General features: G+C 39.2%; 1 protein-coding gene across 2 annotated transcripts in view; it reads right to left on the bottom strand.

Annotated features, from left to right (window-relative positions):
- Nucleotides 1–12,538, bottom strand: part of HELB (DNA helicase B) — a 53,003-nt gene extending 40,465 nt beyond the window's left edge. Inside the window, exons 1-4 of one of the 2 annotated variants that reach the window (XM_067697256.1) lie at nt 12,122–12,538; nt 10,292–10,702; nt 9,229–9,398; nt 6,003–6,881 (exon numbers count right to left, since the gene is read on the bottom strand). In XM_067697256.1, coding sequence (XP_067553357.1) covers nt 6,003–6,881; nt 9,229–9,398; nt 10,292–10,702; nt 12,122–12,308 — 1,647 coding nt within the window. In that variant the 5' untranslated portion in view covers nt 12,309–12,538. The remainder of the gene's footprint in view (nt 1–6,002; nt 6,882–9,228; nt 9,399–10,291; nt 10,703–12,121) is intronic. The other variant, XM_067697255.1, reaches the window with a different exon arrangement.
- Between the last annotated feature and the right edge of the window lie 10,462 nt (nt 12,539–23,000).

The raw sequence follows: 23,000 nt of genomic DNA, 5'->3' as shown, positions 1-23,000 counted from the left end.
CTTCCACCATTTCTCCTAGGGTTCTATCCGTCCGTTTTTTTTTAATTTTTTCTTAATAATTATTTTTTAATTTAATAACTATATTATATTTTACTTTATTTTATTTTACTTTATCTTTTCTTTCTTTTTTCCGTCCTTCCCTCCTTCCTCCCACCGTCCCTCCCTCCCTCCCTTTCTTTCTTTCCTTCTTTCTTTCTTCCTTCCTTCCCTCCTTTCTTTCTTTCTTTCTTTCTTCCTACTTCTACTAATTCTTTCTCTCTGCCTTTTCTCCCTTTTATTCTGAGCCGTGTGGATGAAAGGCTCTTGGTGCTGCAGTCAGGAGTCAGTGCTGTGCCTCTGAGGTGGGAGAGCCAACTTCAGGACACTGGTCAAAAAGAGACCTCCCAGCTCCACATAATATCAAATGGCGAAAATCTCCCAGAGATCTCCATCTCAACACCAGCACCCAGCTTCACTCAACGACCAGCAAGCTACAGTGCTGGACACCCTGTGCCAAACAACTAGCAAAACAGGAACACAACCCCACCCATTAGCAGAGAGGCTGCCTAAAATCATAATAAGTCCACAGACACACCAAAACACACCACCAGCCATGGACCTGCCCACCAGAAAGACAAGATCCAGCCTCATCCACCAGAACACAGGCACTAGTCCCCTCCACCAGGAAGCCTACACAACCCACTGAACCAACCTTAGCCACTGGGGACAGACACCAAAAACAATGGGAACTACGAACCTGCAGCCTGCAAAAAGGAGACCCCAAACACAGTAAGATAACCAAAATGAGAAGACAAAAAAACGCACCGCAGATGAAGGAGCAAGATAAAAACCCACCAGACCTCACAAATGAAGAGGAAATAGGCAGTCTACCTGAAAAAGAATTCAGAATAATGATAGTAAAGATGATCCAAAATCTTGGAAATAGAATAGACAAAATGCAAGAAACATTTAACAAGGACCTAGAAGAACTAAAGATGAAACAAACAATAATGAACAACACAATAAATGAAATGAAAAATACTCCAGATGGGATCAATAGCAGAATAACTGAGGCAAAAGAATGGATAAGTGACCTGGAAGATAAAATAGTGGAAATAACTACTGCAGAGCAGAATAAAAAAAAGAGAATGAAAAGAACTGAGGACAGTCTCAGAGACCTCTGGGACAACATTAAACGCACCAACATTCGAATTATAGGGGTTCCAGAAGTAGAAGAGAAAAAGAAAGGGACTGAGAAAATATTTGAAGAGATTATAGTTGAAAACTTCCCTAATATGGGAAAGGAAATAGTTAATCAAGTCCAGGAAGCACAGAGAGTCCCATACAGGATAAATCCAAGGAGAAATACGCCAAGACACATATTAATCAAACAGCCAAAAATTAAATACAAAGAAAGCATATTAAAAGCAGCAAGGGAAAAACAACAAATAACACACAAGGGAATCCCCATAAGGTTAACAGCTGATCTCTCAGCAGAAACTCTGCAAGCCAGAAGGGAGTGGCAGGACATATTGAAAGTGATGAAGGAGAAAAACCTGCAACCAAGATTACTCTACCCAGCAAGGATCTCATTCAGATTTGATGGAGAAATTAAAACCTTTACAGACAAGCAAAAGCTGAGAGAGTTCAGCACCACCAAACCACCTTTAAAACAAATGCTAAAGGAACTTCTCTAGACAAGAAACACAAGAGAAGGAAAAGACCTACAATAAGGAACCCAAAACAATTTAGAAAATGGGAATAGGAACATACATATCGATAATTACCTTAAATGTAAATGGACTACATGCTCCCACCAAAAGACACAGATCGGCTGAATGGATACAAAAACAAGACCCATACATATGCTGTCTACAAGAGACCCACTTCAGACCTAGAGACACATACGGACTGAAAGTAAGGGGATGGAAAAAGATATTCCATGCAAATGGAAACCAAAAGAAAGCTGGAGTAGCAATTCTCATATCAGACAAAATAGACTTTAAAATAAAGACTATTAGAAGAGACAAAGAGGGACACTACATAATGATCAAGGGATCGATCCAAGAAGAAGATATAACAATTGTAAATATTTACGCACCCAACATAGGAGCACCTCAATACATAAGGCAAATACTAACAGCCATAAAAGGGGAAATCGACAGTAACACATTCATAGTAGGGGACTTTAACACCCCACTTTCACCAATGGACAGATCATCCAAAATGAAAATAAATAAGGAAACACAAGCTTTAAATGATACATTAAACAAGATGGACTTAATGTGTGAATACACATTTTTCTCAAGTGCTCATGGAACATTCTCCAGGACAGATCATATCTTGGGTCACAAATCAAGCCTGGGTAAATTTAAGAAAATTGAAATTGTATCAAGTATCTTTTCCAACCACAACGCCATGAGACTAGATATCAATTACAGGAAAAGATCTGTAAAAAATACAAACACATGGAGGCTAAACAATACACTACTTAATAACGAAGAGATCACTGAAGAAATCAAAGAGGAAATCAAAAAATACCTAGAAACAAATGACAATGGAGACACGACAGCCCAAAACTTATGGGAAGCAACAAAAGCAGTTCCAAGAGGGAAGTTTATAGCAATACAAGCCCACCTTAAGAAACAGGAAACATCTCGAATAAACAACCTAGCCTTGCACCTCAAGCAATTAGAGAAAGAAGAACAAAAAAACCCCAAAGTTGGCAGAAGGAAAGAAATCATAAATATCAGATCAGAAATAAATGAAAAAGAAATGAAGAAAACGATAGCAAAGATCAATAAAACTAAAAGCTGGTTCTTTGAGAAGCTAAACAAAATAGATAAACCATTAAACAGACTCATCAAGGAAAAAAGGGAGGAGACTCAAATCAATAGAATTAGAAATGAAAAAGGAGAAGTAACAACTGACACTGCAGAAATACAAAAGATCATGAGAGATTATTACAAGCAACTCTATGCCAATAAAATGGACAACCTGCAAGAAATGGACAAGTTCTTAGAAATGCACAACCTGCCAAGACTGAATCAGGAAGAATTAGAAAATATGAACAGACCAATCACAAGCACTGAAATTGAAACTGTGATTAAAAATCTTCCAACAAACAGAAGCCCAGGACCAGATGGCTTCACAGGCGAATTCTATCAAACATTTAGAGAAGAGCTAACACATATCCTTCTCAAACTCTTCCAAAATATAGCAGAGGGAGGAACACTCCCAAATTCATTCTACGAGGCCACCATCACCTTGATACCAAAACCAGACAAGGATGTCACAAAGAAAGAAAACTAGAGGCCAATATCACTGATGAACATAGATGCAAAAATACTCAACAAAATACTAGCAAACAGAATCCAACAGCACATTAAAAGGATCATACACCATGATCAAGTGGGGTTTATTCCAGGAATGCAAGGATTCTTCACTATACGCAAATCAATGTGATAAACCATATTAACAAATTGAAAGAGAAAAACCATATGATCATCTCAGTAGATGCAGAGAAAGCTTCTGACAAAATTCAACACCCATTTATGGTAAAAACCCTGCAGAAAGTAGGCATAGAGGGGACTTTCCTCAACATAATAAAGGCCATACATGACAAACCCACAGCCAACATCCTCCTCAGTGGTGAGAAACTGAAAGCATTTCCACTAAGATCAGGAACAAGACAAGGTTGCCCACTCTCACCACTCTTATTCAACATCGTTTGGGAAGTTTTAGCCACAGCAATCAGAGAAGAAAAGGAAATAAAAGGAATCCAAATTGGAAAAGAAGAAGTAAAACTGTCACTGTTTGCAGATGACATGATACTATACATAGAGAATCCTAAAGATGCTACCAGAAAACTACTGGAGGTAATCAATGAATTTGGTAAAGTTGCAGGATACAAAATTAATGCACAGAAATCTCTTGCATTCCTATACACTAATGATGAAAAATCTGAAAGTGAAATCAAGAAAACACTCCCATTTACCACTGCAACAAAAAGAATAAAATATCTAGGAATAAACCTACCTAAGGAGACAAAAGACCTGTATGCAGAAAATTATAAGACACTGATGAAAGAAATTAAAGATGATACAAATAGATGGAGAGATACACCATGTTCTTGGATTGGAAGAATGAACATTCTGAAAATGACTGTACTACCCAAAGCAATCTACAGATTCAGTGCAATCCCTATCAAACTACCACTGGCATTTTTCACAGAACTAGAACAAAAAACTTCACAATTTGTATGGAAACACAAAAGACCCCGAATAGCCAAAGCAATCTTGAGAACAAAAAATGGAGCTGGAGGAATCAGGCTCCCAGACTTCAGACTATACTACAAAGCTACAGTAATCAAGACAGTATGGTACTGGCACAAAAACAGAAACATAGATCAATGGAACAGGATAGAAAGCCCAGAGATAAACCCACACACATATGGTCACCTTATCTTTGATAAAGGAGGCAGAAATGTACAGTGGAGAAAGGACAGCCTCTTCAATAAGTGGTGCTGGGAAAACTGGACAGGTACATGTAAAAGTATGAGATTAGATCACTCCCTAACATCATACACAAAAATAAGCTCAAAATGGATTAAAGACCTAAATGTAAGGCCAGAAATTATCAAATTCTTAGAGGAAAACATAGGCAGAACACTCTATGACATAAATCACAGCAAGATCCTTTTTGACCCACCTCCTAGAGAAATGGAAATAAAAACAAAAATAAACAAATGGGACCTAATGAAACTTCAAAGCTTTTGCACAGCAAAGGAAACCATAAACTAGACCAAAAGACAACCCTCGGAGTGGGAGAAAATATTTGCAAATGAAGCAACTGACAAAGGATTAATCTCCAAAATTTACAAGCAGCTCATGCAGCTCAGTAACAAAAAAACAAACAACCCAATCCAAAAATGGGCAGAAGACCTAAATAGACATTTCTCCAAAGAAGATATACAGACTGCCAACAAACACATGAAAGAATGCTCAACATCATTAATCATTAGAGAAATGCAAATCAAAACTACAATGAGATATCATCTCACACCAGTCAGAATGGCCATCATCAAAAACTCTAGAAACAATAAATGCTGGAGAGGGTGTGGAGAAAAGGGAACACTCTTGCACTGCTGGTGGGAATGTGAATTGGTTCAGCCACTATGGAGAACAGTATGGAGGTTCCTTAAAAAAACTACAAATAGAACTACCATATGACCCAGCAATCCCACTACTGGGCATATACCCTGAGAAAACCATAATTCAGAAAGAGTCATGTACCAAAATGTTCATTGCAGCTCTATTTACAATAGCCTGGAGATGGAAACAACCTAAGTGCCCATCATCGGATGAATGGATAAAGAAGATGTGGCACATATATACAATGGAATATTACTCAGCCATAAAAAGAAACGAAATTGAGCTATTTGTAATGAGGTGGATAGACCTAGAGTCCATCATACAGAGTGAAGTAAGTCAGAAAGAGAAAGACAAATACCGTATGCTAACACATATATATGGAATTTAAGAAAAAAAAGTCATGAAGAACCTAGGGGTAAGACAGGAATAAAGACACAGACCTACTGGAGAACGGACTTGAGGATATGGGGAATGGGAAGGGTGAGCTATGACAAAGCGAGAGAGAGGCATGGACATATATTCACTACCAAACGTAAGGTAGATAGCTAGTGGGAAACAGCCGCATAGCACAGGGATATCAGCTCGGTGCTTTGTGACCGCCTGGAGGGGTGGGATGGGGAGGGTGGGAGGGAGGGAGACGCAAGAGGGAAGAGATATGGGAACATATGTATATGTATAACTGATTCACCTTGTTATACAGCAGAAACTAATACACCATTGTAAAGCAATTATACCCCAATAAAGATGTTAAAAAAAATAAAATAAATGCCTACTGATTGCTGTCAGGAAGAAATGAAAAATAAACTCATTACATTAAGCCCGTGTTTAAGGCAAATGTTTTATGTACAGAAAAAATGTAAAAGGCTTTACCTGACATAGTGTATAAGCGCTGAAACCAGTTTTCTGTCTCAGTAAGCCAGCTGCTTTCCCTGTAGGTGCTGTAAGTAAAACTTCTATAGCCTTGCCCGGCTTCGGCTGACTTTGCTCGGTGAAGGTAATCCATTCTTCTGGTGCATTCTGGTCTTGTTCAAAATCTTCACAAGCTTTTTTCACTTCTTTTTCTTCCAACAGCTCTATATGCTTAAAAAGCTGGCTAACAATTGTGGTCTTCCCACTACCACCTTTCCCACTTATGACTGTCACAGCATTGGAGCAAATCATGTCCAAAGCAGCCACCTGATCCTGATCCAGTTGGACTTCACTTATTTCTGCCTTAACTTCACTTTCACCATTATCCCAAATATGGTCACCGCTGTCCTGCGTGTCCCAAATATCCACAAGATCTTCTAATCTTGTTTCGTCAGGTTCACTTTTATTTAGCGTATCATCACTTTCTGAATTCTCAGGTCTTGTGGTGTGAATAGACGCAAGCACCTTTTTGACATCAACATGTAATCGCCATGGCGACCTTGTCATCAGGTCACAGATTGAAGAGGCAATGCCTCTTTCAGCCTGGTAAAGGTCATAAAGAAAGACACAGCCCTTCTCATACGTCACCACACCGATATCCTTCAAGAACTTCAGAGACTGCCAAGCATCATGAAAAGACATGCGGTCTGACAATTCAGAAGTTAAGTCAGCTTCTTCAACACACGTGTGCCCTTGCTCTCTACACATCCGCTTCAGTTCAGAATATATTACTAATGCATTCTTCTCCAAATCAGTCATCAACTGGAGAAGAGACCTGCACTGACAAAACGATGTCCAACTTGCCTCACATTGCAGAAGCTTCAACTGTCTGTAGGTTATCTTTAAGAAAAGTAAATTCAAGTTTGCTTTATAAAAACTATAAATATTTTTATAATTGACTATTAGATGACTATTATGAGAATTACAGTGAAAACTATGGTGTTTAATAATAATTTTTTAAGTTCCAGAAGACATGTGTTTCAACAAAATTTGGGGAAAAAAAACTATGTATCTAATACATCACTAATTTTTTTTAATTAACTGTACTGTGATTAGAGCTCTATATAACTTCATAATTAAAATTATGTTTTTTCAAAGCAATACACATACAGTTTTAAGAGTCAAATAACACTATGAGACTTATCACAAAAAATAGGAATCCTCTGACTTACCCTTTCCATGCCTTCTAAAGGCAACACCCTCAACATTTTCAGTTATTTCTTCCAGAATTTATCTCCACATTTCTATGTATTGTTTATACTATTCCTTAATTTCTTTAAAAAAAATTTAGGTAATTAGTTAACTCCTTACTATGGAAAGTCTTTCTTCATGCAAGTTTGCTCCCTTTGTACTGTCACTTTCACACATGCTTCTCTTCCTCCCATCTTTTTTTTTTTTTGCGGTACGCGGGCCTCTCACTGTTGTGGCCTCTTCCGTTGCGGAGCACAGGCTCCAGACGCGCAGGCTCAGCGGCCATGGCTCACGGGCCCAGACGCTCCGCGGCATGTGGGATCTTCCCGGACTGGGGCACGAACCCGTGTCCCCTGCATCGGCAGGCGAACTCTCAACCACTGCGCCACCAGGGAAGCCCTCTTTCTCCCATCTTTGAGAAAAGTTAATAGTATACATTTTGAAAACTGATTTTTGTTAAATCAGTGTGAACAGGATTCACGGCTGAGTGACATGATATGCTGTGATTACATTAACTTTGTGTTGAACTCTCCTGTATATTGTGAAGTTACTGACTGCCTCATTTTCTTGGCTTGTTTAGTTTTCCATGTGCCTGTCAAAATTCTGCCCAAACTCCACTGAAAAGGTACAGAACTTCCTTCACCATGATCCACTAAGTAGGTCGTCTACCAGCTCCATTTTTTTTTTTTTTCCCATGGAGACATCACCCCTGGAGCCCTCCATACATTTTATGGGCTGAAATGTGTCCCCCCCAAAATTCGTATGTTGAAATCCTAACACCCAGTACCCCAGAATGTGACCATATTTGGAGATAGGGTCTTTAAGGAGGTAATTAAGTTAACATGAGATCACTGGGGTGGGCCCTAATCCAATATGACTGATGTCATAAGATTTTAGGACCCAGACAAGCACAGAGGGAAGACCATGTAAAGACACAGGAAGAAGACAGCCATCCATAAGCTAAGGAGAGAGGCCTCAGAAGAAATCAACCCTGCTGGCACCTTGACTTTGGATTTATAGCCTCCGGAACTGTGAGAAAATAAATGTCTGTGGTTTAAGACACCCAGTCTATGCTGTTTGTTACAGCAGCCCTAGCAAATGAATTCAAAACCTCAGTAAAAGTCTTTATTCTGGGTGGTGGTTTACACGCTGAAAAGGGGACTTGAGTCCCACTTGAGTCCCAGAAGGCTCATTGCTCTGCTTCTCTTTCCTACTGAATAAATATATATAATAATCTAATGTTCCAGAATCTCATTTTTCCAAGCATATTGAAATCATAGTCATTTTATAGAGGGAACAAATTCATTATTCCAGTATTTCTCAAATGGGGGGCAGGGGGTGGGATCTGTAAACATTCTTGGGGATCCCACCAATTATCTCAGAATTTTTAAATTGTATTTTCATTTGGAAAACCATCTATAACCAAGTACTGCCAAGATTTAAGTGCCACATTTGGTTTTCAACATCTCTGGAGCTTCGCGGTGCCACTTTACTACTCCTGGTCTCTAATAAGAAAAACAGAAGTGCCAAAGAAATCGTAAATAACATTATTGTGCCAAAGAAAAAGAATCAAATGGCATCATCATGTACCATATGAATAATGAAGGTCTTCGAAAGTTCAAATAGGAAAGTGAGGAACGGCGTAGCATAGCAGAATGGACTTGCCAAACACACAAGAACTTGTCTTCGATGAGATCTATATTCAAGGTGCTATGCAATTCAGTTACAAAAAGTGTCATATGAAATTAAATTATGTAACTGAAGTATTGGTAATTTGAATGTCATTTATTGTGTTATTTTGTTTTCCTTTGTAAATTTATTGCATAAGAGCTACAGGTGGAAGAAGTTTATATTTAGTTGCAACACTGCAAGGAAAATAAATCAACACTGAAGTCATACAAATTTCTTTCCCTTGAAAGAGATACAAAAAACTGTCAAGCTTGAGACATCCTCCCTTGTATAAGATTACAAAACGCTAAGCAAATATCTTTCTTACTTTACGAAATCCGAGTTTCCATGGCTGTGTACCTAAAATCTCTTCTATCGCTTCCAACACCTCTGTAGAATCTGAGCTTATGAGCCGTTTAAAGTGTCGGGGCAGAAGAACTGGAAGGAATTCCATTATTTTTGGGAACTGCAGAGCTCTCATCACAGTTATAAACGGAACTACAGGATATCAGAAAAGAACAAATAAAAACATACAAATCAGCTCATAGAACAACTGATTTGATGGACTTTCTCATTTAGCACAACCAGTTTAAGAAATCCAAATCAAAGACAGAGTAATAAACTTACTGTGACCAGCAAGAAAAGTGATTGTATTATAACACTTGCTTTTGTATCAAGATGGTTTTCATTGTGTTTAACACCAAAATTTATGTTCTTCAAATGCTTAGATAGCTACTTCTTAGCCTTTTGTTTCCTTCTGCTTGCAGTAGAATAAGAATAAAATTTCTGACTCAATAATATATAAATTTAAAGCTAAGCATTAAAAATCATTTACATATTAATCTTTATAGTCATTCTTCTTACTGTAATCATGATGTTTTCATCATTGAAATCATTCAATGATGTACTGCCAAATTTATTTGATAAAATTAAGAAATGAAATATTCCATATATGTGAATGTCCAGATAACAAACCATATTTAGAAGTTATTTTAAACTACTTTGAACTGAAATCTTTCCAAAATGGATTGCTCATATTCTTGCCTTTCTTCTCTCCCTTCTGAAACAGAATAATTGATAACTGAACTTCTTCTTAATGACTCAAGGTAATCCCAGGACACAAAAGTTAGAGAGAGACCTAGAATCACACATTTAGAGCAGGAAAGGAACTAAAAGGTGTTTAAAGATCATCTCACCCAATCTCTTCACATTACAGATGAGGAACCTGCAATGTCAATGACATACTCCAAAAGCAATACAAACACATTTCATCAAACCAATTTAAAAAAAGAATACTATACCAAGATATCAATACTGTACTGGTAATATTTGAAACACACCAGTCATCCAGTATCTCAGTTACACTAAAACTCAATGATAAAATCACTTACTTGTGTTTTCCAGAGAACGCAGTATCTCGTCATCTGGTGGTGACTCTTCTTGTGTTTTCTGTGTAGATTGTTTTTGAGTATTCCTTCCAATGTTCTTTTGGTAAGTTCTTAATTTTTCCCTAAGATTTTCAAAGTTGAGGTCTTTATAACTTGATTCAGCATTTACCCATGCTAAAAATTTTTTTCTCTTTTCACTGGAGACATTACAGTCTTTAAGAAAGAGGGAACAGATGTGTAACTGATTTGGTGCTGCCATATCTGATTGTAAAAAGTAAGAAGGAAATCCTTGAACTTGAAAGCTCCTTGATCCTACCGGCTTCACCTGTACCTTCACTCGCCACCAAGCACCCAGTAACGGAAAACGTCCAAACACTTCACATTGCTGGTGAGTATTTTCATCAAAAATTGAAACTTTAAAAAAAAAAAAGGTAATTTAGGATAAATTTTAAATCTCTTCCCAATGTTTTGTCAAAGCCACTACTCTCTTTAATCCCTGGACAGTACCCTCTACAGATGTCTATTACAGTGTCTATATTCCACTCACCTGTTTATCTGTCTCCCTCTACTACACTGTAAGCTCTCTAGAACATGACAATGTTTCATCTGTTTTTGTATTCCAGGAGGGAGGCATGGTACATGGCAAAAGTTTGTTGTTCCTCTTCTAAAAGCAGTCCTCTCTCTGCTACTCTGATCTCAGTCAATACTGACCTTCAAGCAGTTTCTAAAAAATGTCATGGTCCCTCCTACCCAGGGCCTTTGCAAAAGCTGTTCCACTTGCCTTAAATAATTTCTTCCTTACTGTTTACCCCATTTACTACAGACCTCAGCTTAATTGTCACTTACTCAGGAAAGCCCTGAATCTCATGAATATAACCTCTCATAGCACTTCTTACAATTCCTTCTAAGCACTGAGTGATATTATAGTTACTTCTGTGATTATTTATGGAATGTCTGTTTAATTCATTAGAGGGTAAGCTCCATTAAGACAGCAACCTCATCATCTAATCTCTCCAAGGTAGCCCAACAAAACAAACACCTTGCTTGGAAGATGGTAGCCAATCACTAACACTTTCAGGATAAATGACTAAACCCTCCACAAATACTTAAAAGTTTCTGTCTAAACCTGTATTGGCCACTCACCTGTGACTATTTAAATTTAAATTAATTAAAATTTAAAATTCGACTCAGGTGCACTAGCTGCATTTCAAGTTCTCAATAGCCACAAGTGGGTAACAGCTGTTGTATTGGACAGAGCAAATATAGAGCAATGCCATCACCAGAAAAATTCTACAGTACAGCAGTGGTCTGAACATTCAAACATTCTCAAACATCAGTCACCAGGTACACATAATAGGTATAATTCTTAGGACAGGAAACTATACAAGGTAAACACAGATCACAAGGTTATTAACACAAGGTTAATGAATCAACAGTGCCTTGGGGTGTTTCTTATGTGCGTGTGTGTCTAAGTAGCTGAAAAGTAACCACATACTCGCCTCCAGGAAAGACAGGAAAATAGTTAAAAGCCCTGATTCGGGGTGTGAATACTGGCTGGAGACCCATTGTTTCCTCAAGAAACTACCTGAAAAAGTTGTCATCAGTAAATGAGATACACGTGGAGCCCAAGCTTAACACATAGTATTTGCTCAAGTCTCTGCTATTCTTGTGGTTGTTGCTGTTTTTATTTTATCCTAAACAGGACGAAACAGCTAGACCATCCCAAAGGAAGTCTATTAGCAGCGATGGGGCGCCTTACTTGGGACAAGGCCATAATGGGAAACAGTTCATTAATCCTCCAAACCCATTCCCAGGGGCGAGTTGCTTCCTCACCACGGAGCCGACCAGGGAGGCTGCCCGCTTTTACACCCCCACTGCAGAGCTCCTCGGCATCGACAAACACCGTGTCTTCCTCCTCCTCCGCATCCTCCTTCAGATGATCATCTTCCTCCTCCACCAGGTCCTTGGAGGGGAGCAAAGGTCCCTGTAGCTCGCGCAAGGGCTGACTCAGAGAAGCCATACTCCACTCTCCCCAGCTCAACCCAAATTCCGGAAAACCCGGGCTACGTAACGCCCAAGAACAGCCAATCAGCTCCGCGACTGTAGGACCGTCAGCTTCCAGGGGGTTGGGCGAAATGCATGAAGTGGGTTAATTGTATGGTGACGGATCGCAACTAGACTGTAGTGGTGATCACGCTCTAGTATATACAGATGTTGAACTATAATGCTGTACATCTGTTTTTTGTGGGGTGTTTTTTTGCGGTACGCGGGCCTCTCCCGTTGCGGAGCACAGGGTCCGGACGCGCAGGCCCAGCGGCCACGGCTCACGGGCCCAGCCGCTCCGCGGCACGCGGGATCTTCCCGGACCGGGGCACGAACCCGTGTCCCCTGCATCGGCAGGCGGACTCTCAACCACTGCGCCACCAGGGAAGCCCAATGCTATACATCTGAAACTTATTTTCTAAAAAAACACCATCAGCTTTCGCAAACGCTCCCACTCCCCAGGCTAAAAGCTTGCGCGGAGCGGCGGAGCGGCGGCGAAGCTCCGCCCCAAGCTCCCAGCGGAGGACCGGGATTGGGTGGGGAGGGTCGAGGCTCAGCGGGGTCGGGCAAGGGGCAGAGCGGATGCGCGGGCGGGGTGATCTCTCCCGCCTCCGCCCCGCAGCCAGACTTGAGGCTTCGCCAGGTGCTCGGAGGAAACCAGCTGATTGGGCAGCGGCATACGGGCACTTGCAGAGCAGCTAACCCACTGCGACTCCTGCATAGAGAGAAACGCGAGGGAACGGCAGTCTAGTGACCCCAGAGAACCTGGAAAAGCAAGCCCTTCCCCGATGCCTCCAAAACGAAAACCCAGATGCCCTTCGGCCAGCGCCCAAAGCGCAGAACCGCGAATCTCCAATCGGGAGACCCGCCTAGTCGTGACTCCTTTGGGCCTCTGTTTTCGTCAGGTGTTGAATTTATATGACCAAAGACACTTTACTCAAGGTACAGATCTCTAGGCCCCATTCAATACCCATTGTATCGGGATCTAGGGCAGAGACCCAGGCTTCTTTTCAACCCACGTCCCAAGTTGTAGATTTTGATGCTCAGCCAGGTTTGGAAAGCACTACATTAGATGACTTTCAAAGTCCTCTTTATCATTTCCTCTGTGAGTACACCCAGGCCTCCCAAACTTCTTTAAGCTGGGCTGCTGCCTGCTCGCAGTGGGGCAAAAATGTCTAGTTACAGCCCAGGGTATAGACAGGAGTGAGGGAAAGCAAGTAGAAGAGAACAGTGGTTTAAAAGTTATTCTGGAGCCAGGGTTCCCATACTTGATGGGGATAGTGTTTGAAAGTCATGGTACTTCTTGAGGAATACCATAAAATATATTACTACATTACTATTTTGATACTATTTATTATGAAATTACTCAATAATAAACAAAATAACTAAGCATACACTGTTTGCTAAATCCAAAAGCATCTTATTCTAATATAAATAACAACCACCACCAAAGTTTTTTTGTGTTTGTTTAATTTATGGGACCATAGACCTGAAACAAACACAACTTTGTAAATCAACTATACTTCAATAAAAAATAAAGTTCTTTTGTTCTTTTTTTAAAAACTTACGGGGGAAATTACTAAAATTGATTTTTTTTTTCCTTTGGGTACAAATGTTGACTGTTGGTGCTTTTAGAAACACCCTCTGTTGCATCAGTGTTTCCAAGGATCGTCTATATGAGGTGGAACGCCTTCCTTAACACTCAGGATGGCTGCTGTTTCCACCACAACATGGAATCTGATCTGACAAATGTCTCACCACTGGTCTCTTTGTTACTAAATGCAGTGGATACCTTTCTGCCTTTGTCTTGCCTCACCTCTCAACAGTATTTGACACAGATAACTATTTTCTTCTTGTAACACTCTGCTTCCTAGGCTTTTGTGACTTGTCTTCTTATGTTTTCCTCCAACCTCTCTGGCCATTTATAGTTTCTTTGGGTTCTTCTACTGGTCTCTTAAGTACTTGTGTTTCCCAGGGTTCCATCCTAAGCACCTCCTCACTCTGTAATCCTTCCCTCAATCATCTTTCACCTACTCTGTCACCTACATGCTAATGACCCCAATCTAATCTCCAAGCCTGTGCAAACAACTGCCTATTAGATGCCAGGACTGGATGCCCCTTGGCGCCCTCTGACTCAACGCATCCAAACTGAAAGCTCTGCTGCCCAAATGTGGTCCACTTACGCGTTTATACGTAAGATAACCTTGTTACCAACAGAATGATTTAGGCACAAGACTCCAGATGTTAAGCTTCTGTTTATATAACTCAGTTGCATTCTACTAGGTAGTGTAGGTTAGGATTCAGGATGGTGAGGACTTTGCTTCTTTACCTGTTGATTCCTCATTTTTTAAAACGTTAACAATTCTAGGTTCCTGGATACCATCTTTACAGTACACAGTAAGCAACAATACTCAAACCTGGCTGTGCATCAGAATCACTTGGGATGTTTCTAAAAATATGATTCTTGAAGCTACATTTCCACAAACCTAAGACAACATAGGCATAGGTTATTCACTGTATAACTTTTGTAGTAGCAAAGGACTGGAAACAGTAGAAATGTGTACCAGTAAGAGACCTATTGAATAAACTATTGTACATCCACACCATGGAGTATTCTTCAGCAATTTTATAAAAGAATGAGGAATACCTTTTTGAACTTCCAGGATATTATGTTAAATAAGAAAAAAGACATAAAACAATGAAAATAGTTTTATGTGTTTGCATATGCTTCTATCTGCAAAAACAAAACAAGCAAACAAACACAGGGAACATAAACCAGAATTTTATGAAAATAGTTACCTACAGATAGAGTGGAAACAGGATAATGGAGAAAAAGGTGGGAACAAGATCTCTGAGTAACTTTTTATAATGGTTTTAACTTCTGAGCCATGAAAATGTTTCACATATTCAAAAATAAACAAACAAAATCAAAACCTAAAATTGAACACAAACAGAAACAAAGGATACTATCTATCAAATGGATAACATAACCTCTCAGGCAAAAAAACTAGTTCAAGTTACTTCTTAATACTTTGAATAAATATTTTAAGTTACTCTGACTATATACCCTTAGTAGGTTATATTCTGAGGACAAAAGATCTACAAAATAATCTTAAAATTTACCACACACTGGGCTTCCCTGGTGGCGCAGTGGTTGAGAGTCCGCCTGCCGATGCAGGGCACACGGGTTCGTGCCCCGGTCCGGGAGGATCCCACGTGCCACGGAGCGGCTGGGCCCGTGAGCCATGGCCGCTGAGCCTGCGCGTCCGGAGCCTGTGCTCCGCAACGGGAGAGGCCACAGCAGTGAGAGGCCCGCGTACCGCTAAAAAAAAAAAAAAAAAAATTTACCACACACTATGGTTAATGTTAGTTGTAATACTGTTATTGTAATTTGAATACAATGTGTATCGTAGGATAAAGCAAACAAGTAAATGTCTTTGTGTTTTATCAAAGGAAGGGTTTTAATGTACATGAAGAGAAATACAAACATAGAATAAAAGAAGTTAAGAAAAACTCCTATAGCATTATACCTGAGCTGGAAATATCAATATGAGCTTGTGATTTCTTAAAATATATATCCTAGCTCTGTCTACTGAAAGGGCCTGAAAGTAACGTCACCCCAGTAACTCTGATCACATCTACCACCTTCATCCTGGTTTTGGAATACCATTTCTTATTAAAAGAAATGGAGGCTTCTTAAGAAATGGCTGGGGCTTCCCTGGTGGCGTAGTGGTTAAGAATCCGCCTGCCAATGCAGGAGACATGGGTTCAAGCCCTGGTCCGGGAAGTTGCCACATGCCGCGGAGCAACAAAGCCTATGCACCACAACTACTGAGCCTGCGCCCTAGAGCCCACGAGCCACAACTACCGAAGCCCAAGTGCCACAACTACCGAAGCCCAAGTGCCACAACTACTGAAGCCCATGTGCCACAACTACTGAAGCCCACGTGCCTAGAGCCGTGCTCCGCAACAAGAAAAGCCACCACAATGAGAACCCCGCGCACCACAATGAAGAGTAGCCCCTGCTTGCCGCAACTAGAGGAAGCCCGCACCCAGCAACTAAGACCCAACGCAGCCAAAAATAAATTAATTAATTAATTTTAAAAAAAAAAAAGAAGGGCTGATTCCACCTCTGGGACAGGAAAGTACAAGGTGGCCCTAGGATTTCCTGTACCAGAAGGTAAGGAAGCACTCAAAAGCTAATAGGGTTATGATAAAAAGGATTCGGGAGCCAGCTTGAAGGGCATCCCACTAGCCAAATTTAGAGACGTTTGAGTAACAAAAAGAATAATGACTGCACTTGATTGTAACACACTGAGCAAATGAAAACTGATGTGTCCATTGTGATACTCACTAAAAATATTTTTTTAAGGAAAAGAAGAAAAGAATGTCGGTTAAGGAATTTAACTGACATTAAATAAGAGTATGGAGAGTAGTATAGAGGTTCCTTAAAAAACTAAAAATAGAGTTACCATATGATCCAGCAATCCCACTCCTGGGCATATATTCGGAAAACACAAAAATTCTAATTTGAAAGGATACATGCACCCCAATGTTCGTAGCAGCACTACTTACAATAGCCAAGACATGGAAGCAAACTAAATGTCCATCGACAGGTGAATGGATAATGAAGGTGTGGCACATATATACAATGGAATATTACTCAGCCATAAAAAGAATGGAATAATGTCATTTGCAGCAACATGGATGGACCTACATATTATCATTCTAAGTGAAATAAGTCATATAGAGAAAGACAAATATCATATATCACTTATATATGGAATCTTAAAAAAATGATACAAATGAACTTATTTACAAAACAGAAATAGACTCACAGATACAGAAAACAAACTTATGGTTACCAAAGGGGAAAGGGGAGGGGGAGGAATAAACTAAGAGTTTGGGATTAACATATACACACTACTATATATAAAATAGATAAACAACAAGGACCTACTGTGTGGCACAGGGAACTATATTCAATATCTTGTAATAACCTATAATGGAAAAGACTTTGGAAAAGAATATGTATATAACTGAATCTCCTTGCTGTACACCAAAAACTAACACAACATTGTAAATCAAGTACACGTCAATAAAAAGTTGTTTGTTTTGAAAAAGTAAAAAATACATAAAAAATAAAAGAAATTTAAGAAGAAATTCTAAAATACAAAACACCATTTTGCAATCCCCAGTATAATAACTAATTCAAGGGAGGATCACCAAAGGATACTAAAACCACTAAGTGAAAAGTCACTGGGAAGCTGATAGTCCCATGGCTACAAGAAATGATAAATTGTGAAGGGGAAAGTGGACCTTTACAGTGGAGACACTTGTCAGTCTCCTCTTAATCAAGTTATCAAACTTAGTGCCGGGACAAACTGATGCGTGTCTCATGCTGTGATACACTATGATTACATAAGATCAGCTATGAAGTATTCTTGCCAAAAATATTTAACCTGATTTTAATCAAGGTTCTAGACAAGCACTGTCCAATGGAAATATAATGTGAAGCACATACACAATATAAAAGTTTCTGGTAGCCACATGAAAAAAGAAACAGGTGATATTAATTTTAATGATGCATTTTATTGAATCCAATATATCCAAAATATTATTTCAACATGATAATCAATATAAAATCATTAATGAAATATTCCACACTCTTTATCCTAAATCTTTGAAATCTGATGTGTATTTTACCCTTATAGCACACCTCAGTTTGAACGAGCCACATTTCATGTGCTCCATAGCCACATGTGGCTGGTGACTATAATATTGGACAGCACAGTTCTAGACCTACTTTTCAATTTGCCCAAAATCCAAGGAACTGAGGTACAAAGTGAATAATACCATGTGGAAACAAAAAGATCTAGAATAAAGGTCAGAAAGTAAATACTTTAGGCTTTTCAGGCCACAAATGATCTCCATCACATAATTCCTCTCCCCCCATCCTTTTTCCTTCACTTTTTTCTTTTTCTTTTTTTTAAATTTTCTTCTAAAACCCTCTTAAAATGTAAAAACTATTCTTAGCTCTAGGGCTGTTCAACAAAAGGCCATAATATGTGCATACTCGACCTGGCACATGGGATATTTTACAAGACAACTGACCTGGATTTTCCAGAAAGTCAATGTCATGGGAAAAAAGGCAGGAAAGAGCAAGAGGGATTCCAGGATTGAGAGAGGCCAGTAGCTGAAGTCAAGAGTAGAAGGAGTGGGTAGGAGATGAGGCTGGACAGAGAGCCGGGCTAGAGCCAGAACTTGCAGTACTTTGGGAGGCCACAGGGAGAAGCCAGTGAAGGTCGTAAACAGAAGCTTAACCATATCCTTCTGAAAACGTGGCTATTCATCTCACACAAACCAAGCTCTCATTTCAATATCCCCTCGAAATCCAGGCAATGTTTGTTAAATAAATCAATCAACCCGAATCATGAAGCAAAGAATTTCAGTATCTCATTCATATTGCTTCTCACGTAGAGTTTTTTCCCCTAAATTACACAGAAAGTATTTTCTTGTGACACTGGAAATACCTTTGTTTTACTGTACCTGGATGGTATCAAGGCAGCTAACACACTGTGAAGCTATCATTAGTAAAACCTAAACGTTTTATTGGGAGAGTACGGAGGGAATAAGATTTAGTGACCTGTTTAATTAATGACTAGGTAAAGCATGCAATTAAGATGTAGTCATGATAATGATGGTTTCACAGTTATGGGAAAGCACTCTGAATTAATTTATCCAGGTGAATGTTTAAATTAGCATTTTGTCTGTTTTGTTTATTAAACTGGGGTCCAAAGGAGAACAGTAGAATTAAAAAATGAATTAAATAATAGGATTACCAAAGAGACTGACAATTACATACAGAGCAGAAATCCTAATTAAAAATGTGTTAGATTTTGTTCAGTCAAGAGATTGCATGTGTGCGGCACATATTACCCCTGTCTACTGGTATCTCGTTCCCCTCTCTTTCTAGGCACACAGTAGGGCTGTACTTCTCCACCTATTTGGAGTTAGTCATGGCCATCTGACCTGCTTTGGCCGATAAAAATCATAGCGAAGCATCATTTCAGGGTGGAGGCATTTAATTTTGGGCGCTCAACTCTCCTTGCCTTGGTGATTGTAGGAGTGTGAGGTGCAACGATGAGCCATCACCTAATGGACTACTGCCCTGGAGAGTGACACGGACCCGCAGTAGGGTCAGAATAAATGAGGAGAAATCTGTTTGTGTTAATCCACTAAGGCAGTAGACTTGTTTCTTTCTTTTTTAAAAATAAATTGATTTATTTATTTTTGGCTGTGTTGGGTCTTTGTTGCTGTGCGCGGGCTTTCTCTAGCTGCGGCGAGTGGGAGCTACTCTTCGTTGCGGCGCGCGAGCTTCTCATTGAGGTGGCTTCTCTTGTTGCGGAGCACGGGCTCTAGGCGCATGGGCTTCAGTAGTTGTGGCTCGCAGGCTCTAGAGCGCAGGCTCAGTAGTTGTGGCGAACGGTCTTAGTTGCTCTGTGGCATGTGGGATCTTCCTGGACCAGGGCTCGAACCCGTGTCCCCTGCATTGGCAGGCGAATTCTTAACCACTGTGCCACCAGGGAAGCATTGGACTTGTTTCTTAAATCAGCAGAACCTAGCCTATCCTTCCTGACACAATACTGACCATATACCAGATGCTTGTGTTTAGTGAGTATAGTTGAAAGACATAAGTAAATAATAGTGGCCCTTGCCAAAAGTTTCTATAATTTAATTAAGGTATGTAGATTTGGGATTAATGGGACACAGGGCTGGAAAACTGCACTGGGGGCCTGATTCAGAGGACCTTTGAAAGCTAAAACACTGTGATAGTATTCTGCAGTCCCAAAATGGATTTAAAGAAGCAAAAAGGCGAATTATACTCAATATTTTATAATAACCTATAGGGGAAAAGAATCTGAAAAAGAATATATATATATATATATATACACACACATATATATGACTGAATCACTTTGTTGTATACCTGAAGCTAACACAACATTGTAAATCAACTATACTTCAATAAGAAAAGAAGAAACAAAAAGACTTACTCACAAAGAGCTGACATCTAGTTCCATAATTCTCTAATCAGGACTCTAGACTCCTGGTAGGTAAGTGGTGATACACCAGAAAGGGACAAAAAGTCTCAAGATAAAAGGCTTTTTGAAGTGTCCAGTTGTCTCATAATGTTATCTACTACCCTGTTCAAATATTTTAAAAAATAAGGATGCATTATATAGAATGAAAAGTTGGCAAGAATTTTTAAGGTAAAAGATAAAACTTAACAGTAATTTCACCTTTGCGAAGACAGACTGGCTAGTACCTCAAGACCCCATGAGGCATGCAAGCCCTCTTCTTTGCCATATGGGCATTTCAGTGGAAATGCTGATGAAATTAACTGACTTTGATGTTAAGCCCTTGTCTCTAAATGTTACAAACAAAGAAATGGCCCCAAGTCACCTCAATTGCAATTCAATTTAGTTTGCTTTATTACATAAGTTTTTGCTCAAGCTAAAATATTGGTAGGGCTAAATCTATGCCCTTCTATTTCTGTTTCAGTATATGAGTTTTTAAGTTGTAGGAGAATATATTGATAAAAAATTATTGCCTCCTTAAGTATATTTTCTAGAAGCTCCTTTCCTAACAAACCTGCCATGAGTGAGGTAAGCACCAAAGCAAAAGCATTCAGCTCTGTTACCACAGGGAGGTCGTGCTGGGGGTAGATCCCTACTCAGTCATATTGGTCTTTATTTGTGAGGCATTTTATGAAAATTATTGATCTAATCTTATACAATAAGTGAAATAAAAAATAGAAATCAAAAACAGAACAAGTTTGGGAAGTATTCATAAAAAGATTACAACTCATTTATTCAGTAAATATAGATTTCAGGACAGTTATTGTTCTGGGTGCTGGAGAAGAACAGTGAACAAAACAGACCAAGTCCCGGTATATTCTAGTGAGAGGAGATAGTCAAAAGGAAGTAAATACAAATATCAAGTGATGATGAGAATGAGGAGTAAGGGGAGAGAGAATATCTAGAGTGGAAGTTAGTTATTTCAGATATGGATCGATAGAAACAGAGGCAGAAATATTAAACTGACATTGATAAGATAGTGTGTCATATTGGCTATGGGATGACTTATAGAACAGAAGGACAGCAAATCAGGGACCAAGTAAAAAGTGCTATGCCCATGCAATTCATAATCAGCAATAGAAGACTGACTTCGTGGGACAGAAATATATTTGAGCATTCCATAGGGTCCACCCTGTTTGAGAAATCAAACTGCCTTCAGATTAGCAGGTATGTTTCCCTGGGTTTATTTTAAATGGCTGGAAAATTTCCTCTCTTTGTGAGAAGATTCCGCATATGACATCTACTTCTGGCCAAGGACAAAAAAAAAACCCATCCAGCTTATGAAGCACTGGAGAAAAGTAAGATATAAAGAAGAGCAAAAAAGAGAAGGAATGTCTGAAAGAGAGACAGACAAGGAGTACAATGCAGAAAGAGAATTACACTGAGGATAAAGGAGGTAGGTGCATGGCAGTAGAGAAAAGAATTTGAACACTCTGCTTTAAAAACAAGTCATGATGCTGTAATAGCACCTCATTTTACCCAATGGCAGATTTCATTAAGAAATATAAAATCTCCAAAATTCCATTTTTGATGGAAAAAAAACAGAGAATGTGGAGAGTGCAAAGAAAATGTTTCCACACTCAGAAAACAGAATGTTTCTGTATTTTTATCTTCATCCTTTATTATTACTTATGATGGTGATAAACAATAATAATGGCTAATTTTGAGTGTTTATGAGGTGCCAACCACAAAGGGCTTTTTGTGAATTAACTCATTTACTCTTCACAACAGCTCCATGAAGCGGTAACATTAAAATGCCCATTTTATTTTGTAGTTAAATTAAGATTTAAAATCTTACATTAAAATTTTCAAATATTTCAATAATAATAAGATGTCCATTTTAATTATGAGGAAACTGCTACTGAGAGGTAAAATGACTTGATTAAGGTTGGAAATGGCCGAGCCAGGATTTGAACCCAGGGACTCTGGCTCCAGTGCCCATGCTCTCTCCTGCTACACGTTCTCAGCTTCTGTGGATGCACCCAGAACTCTCTGGGGTTGTGTGCAGACTCATATTGCAGCAGATTGAAACTCATTCTTGATTTGTTGCCTCTCTCTTGTTTGTTTGAGATTTGTAAAACATACACATACTTCTCTGAGATCTTAGAGTAGATTTAAAACTATTATAAAGATACCTACAACCTGATGTCATAGATTAGTGATAAATAACTCAAATTGCATGGAGGTTACTTATTTTTCACATAGCTACTGGATCAGGTTATAAGAACTCTATACTCAGGGGTCTGAGGTTCATCGTACGTGTGGGAGAAATGAATGCTCTTTACCTCTTTCTTGGCTGGCTCTGTTTTGGAGACATTATTGTTGGCTGACACCTTCCCCATAATATTTGACCATGACTTCACATTTTGAGAAAAACTACTTCCTTACATCTCTCACAATGCTTTTCAAAAATCTCCACCTATTATTTCTTTCCTAAATCATATGATTGCCAAATGATGGGGGTAAGCACAAGGTCTGAGGCATTTCTGTAGTGGGGAAATTCACCTAAAAAGATGACACTAAGATAG

Source organism: Pseudorca crassidens, chromosome 11 (assembly GCF_039906515.1).
Source record: "Pseudorca crassidens isolate mPseCra1 chromosome 11, mPseCra1.hap1, whole genome shotgun sequence".
Taxonomy (NCBI): Eukaryota; Metazoa; Chordata; class Mammalia; order Artiodactyla; family Delphinidae; genus Pseudorca; species Pseudorca crassidens.
The sequence above is the reverse complement of the archived record's forward strand: the minus strand, read 5'-3'. Positions and strand labels throughout refer to the sequence as shown.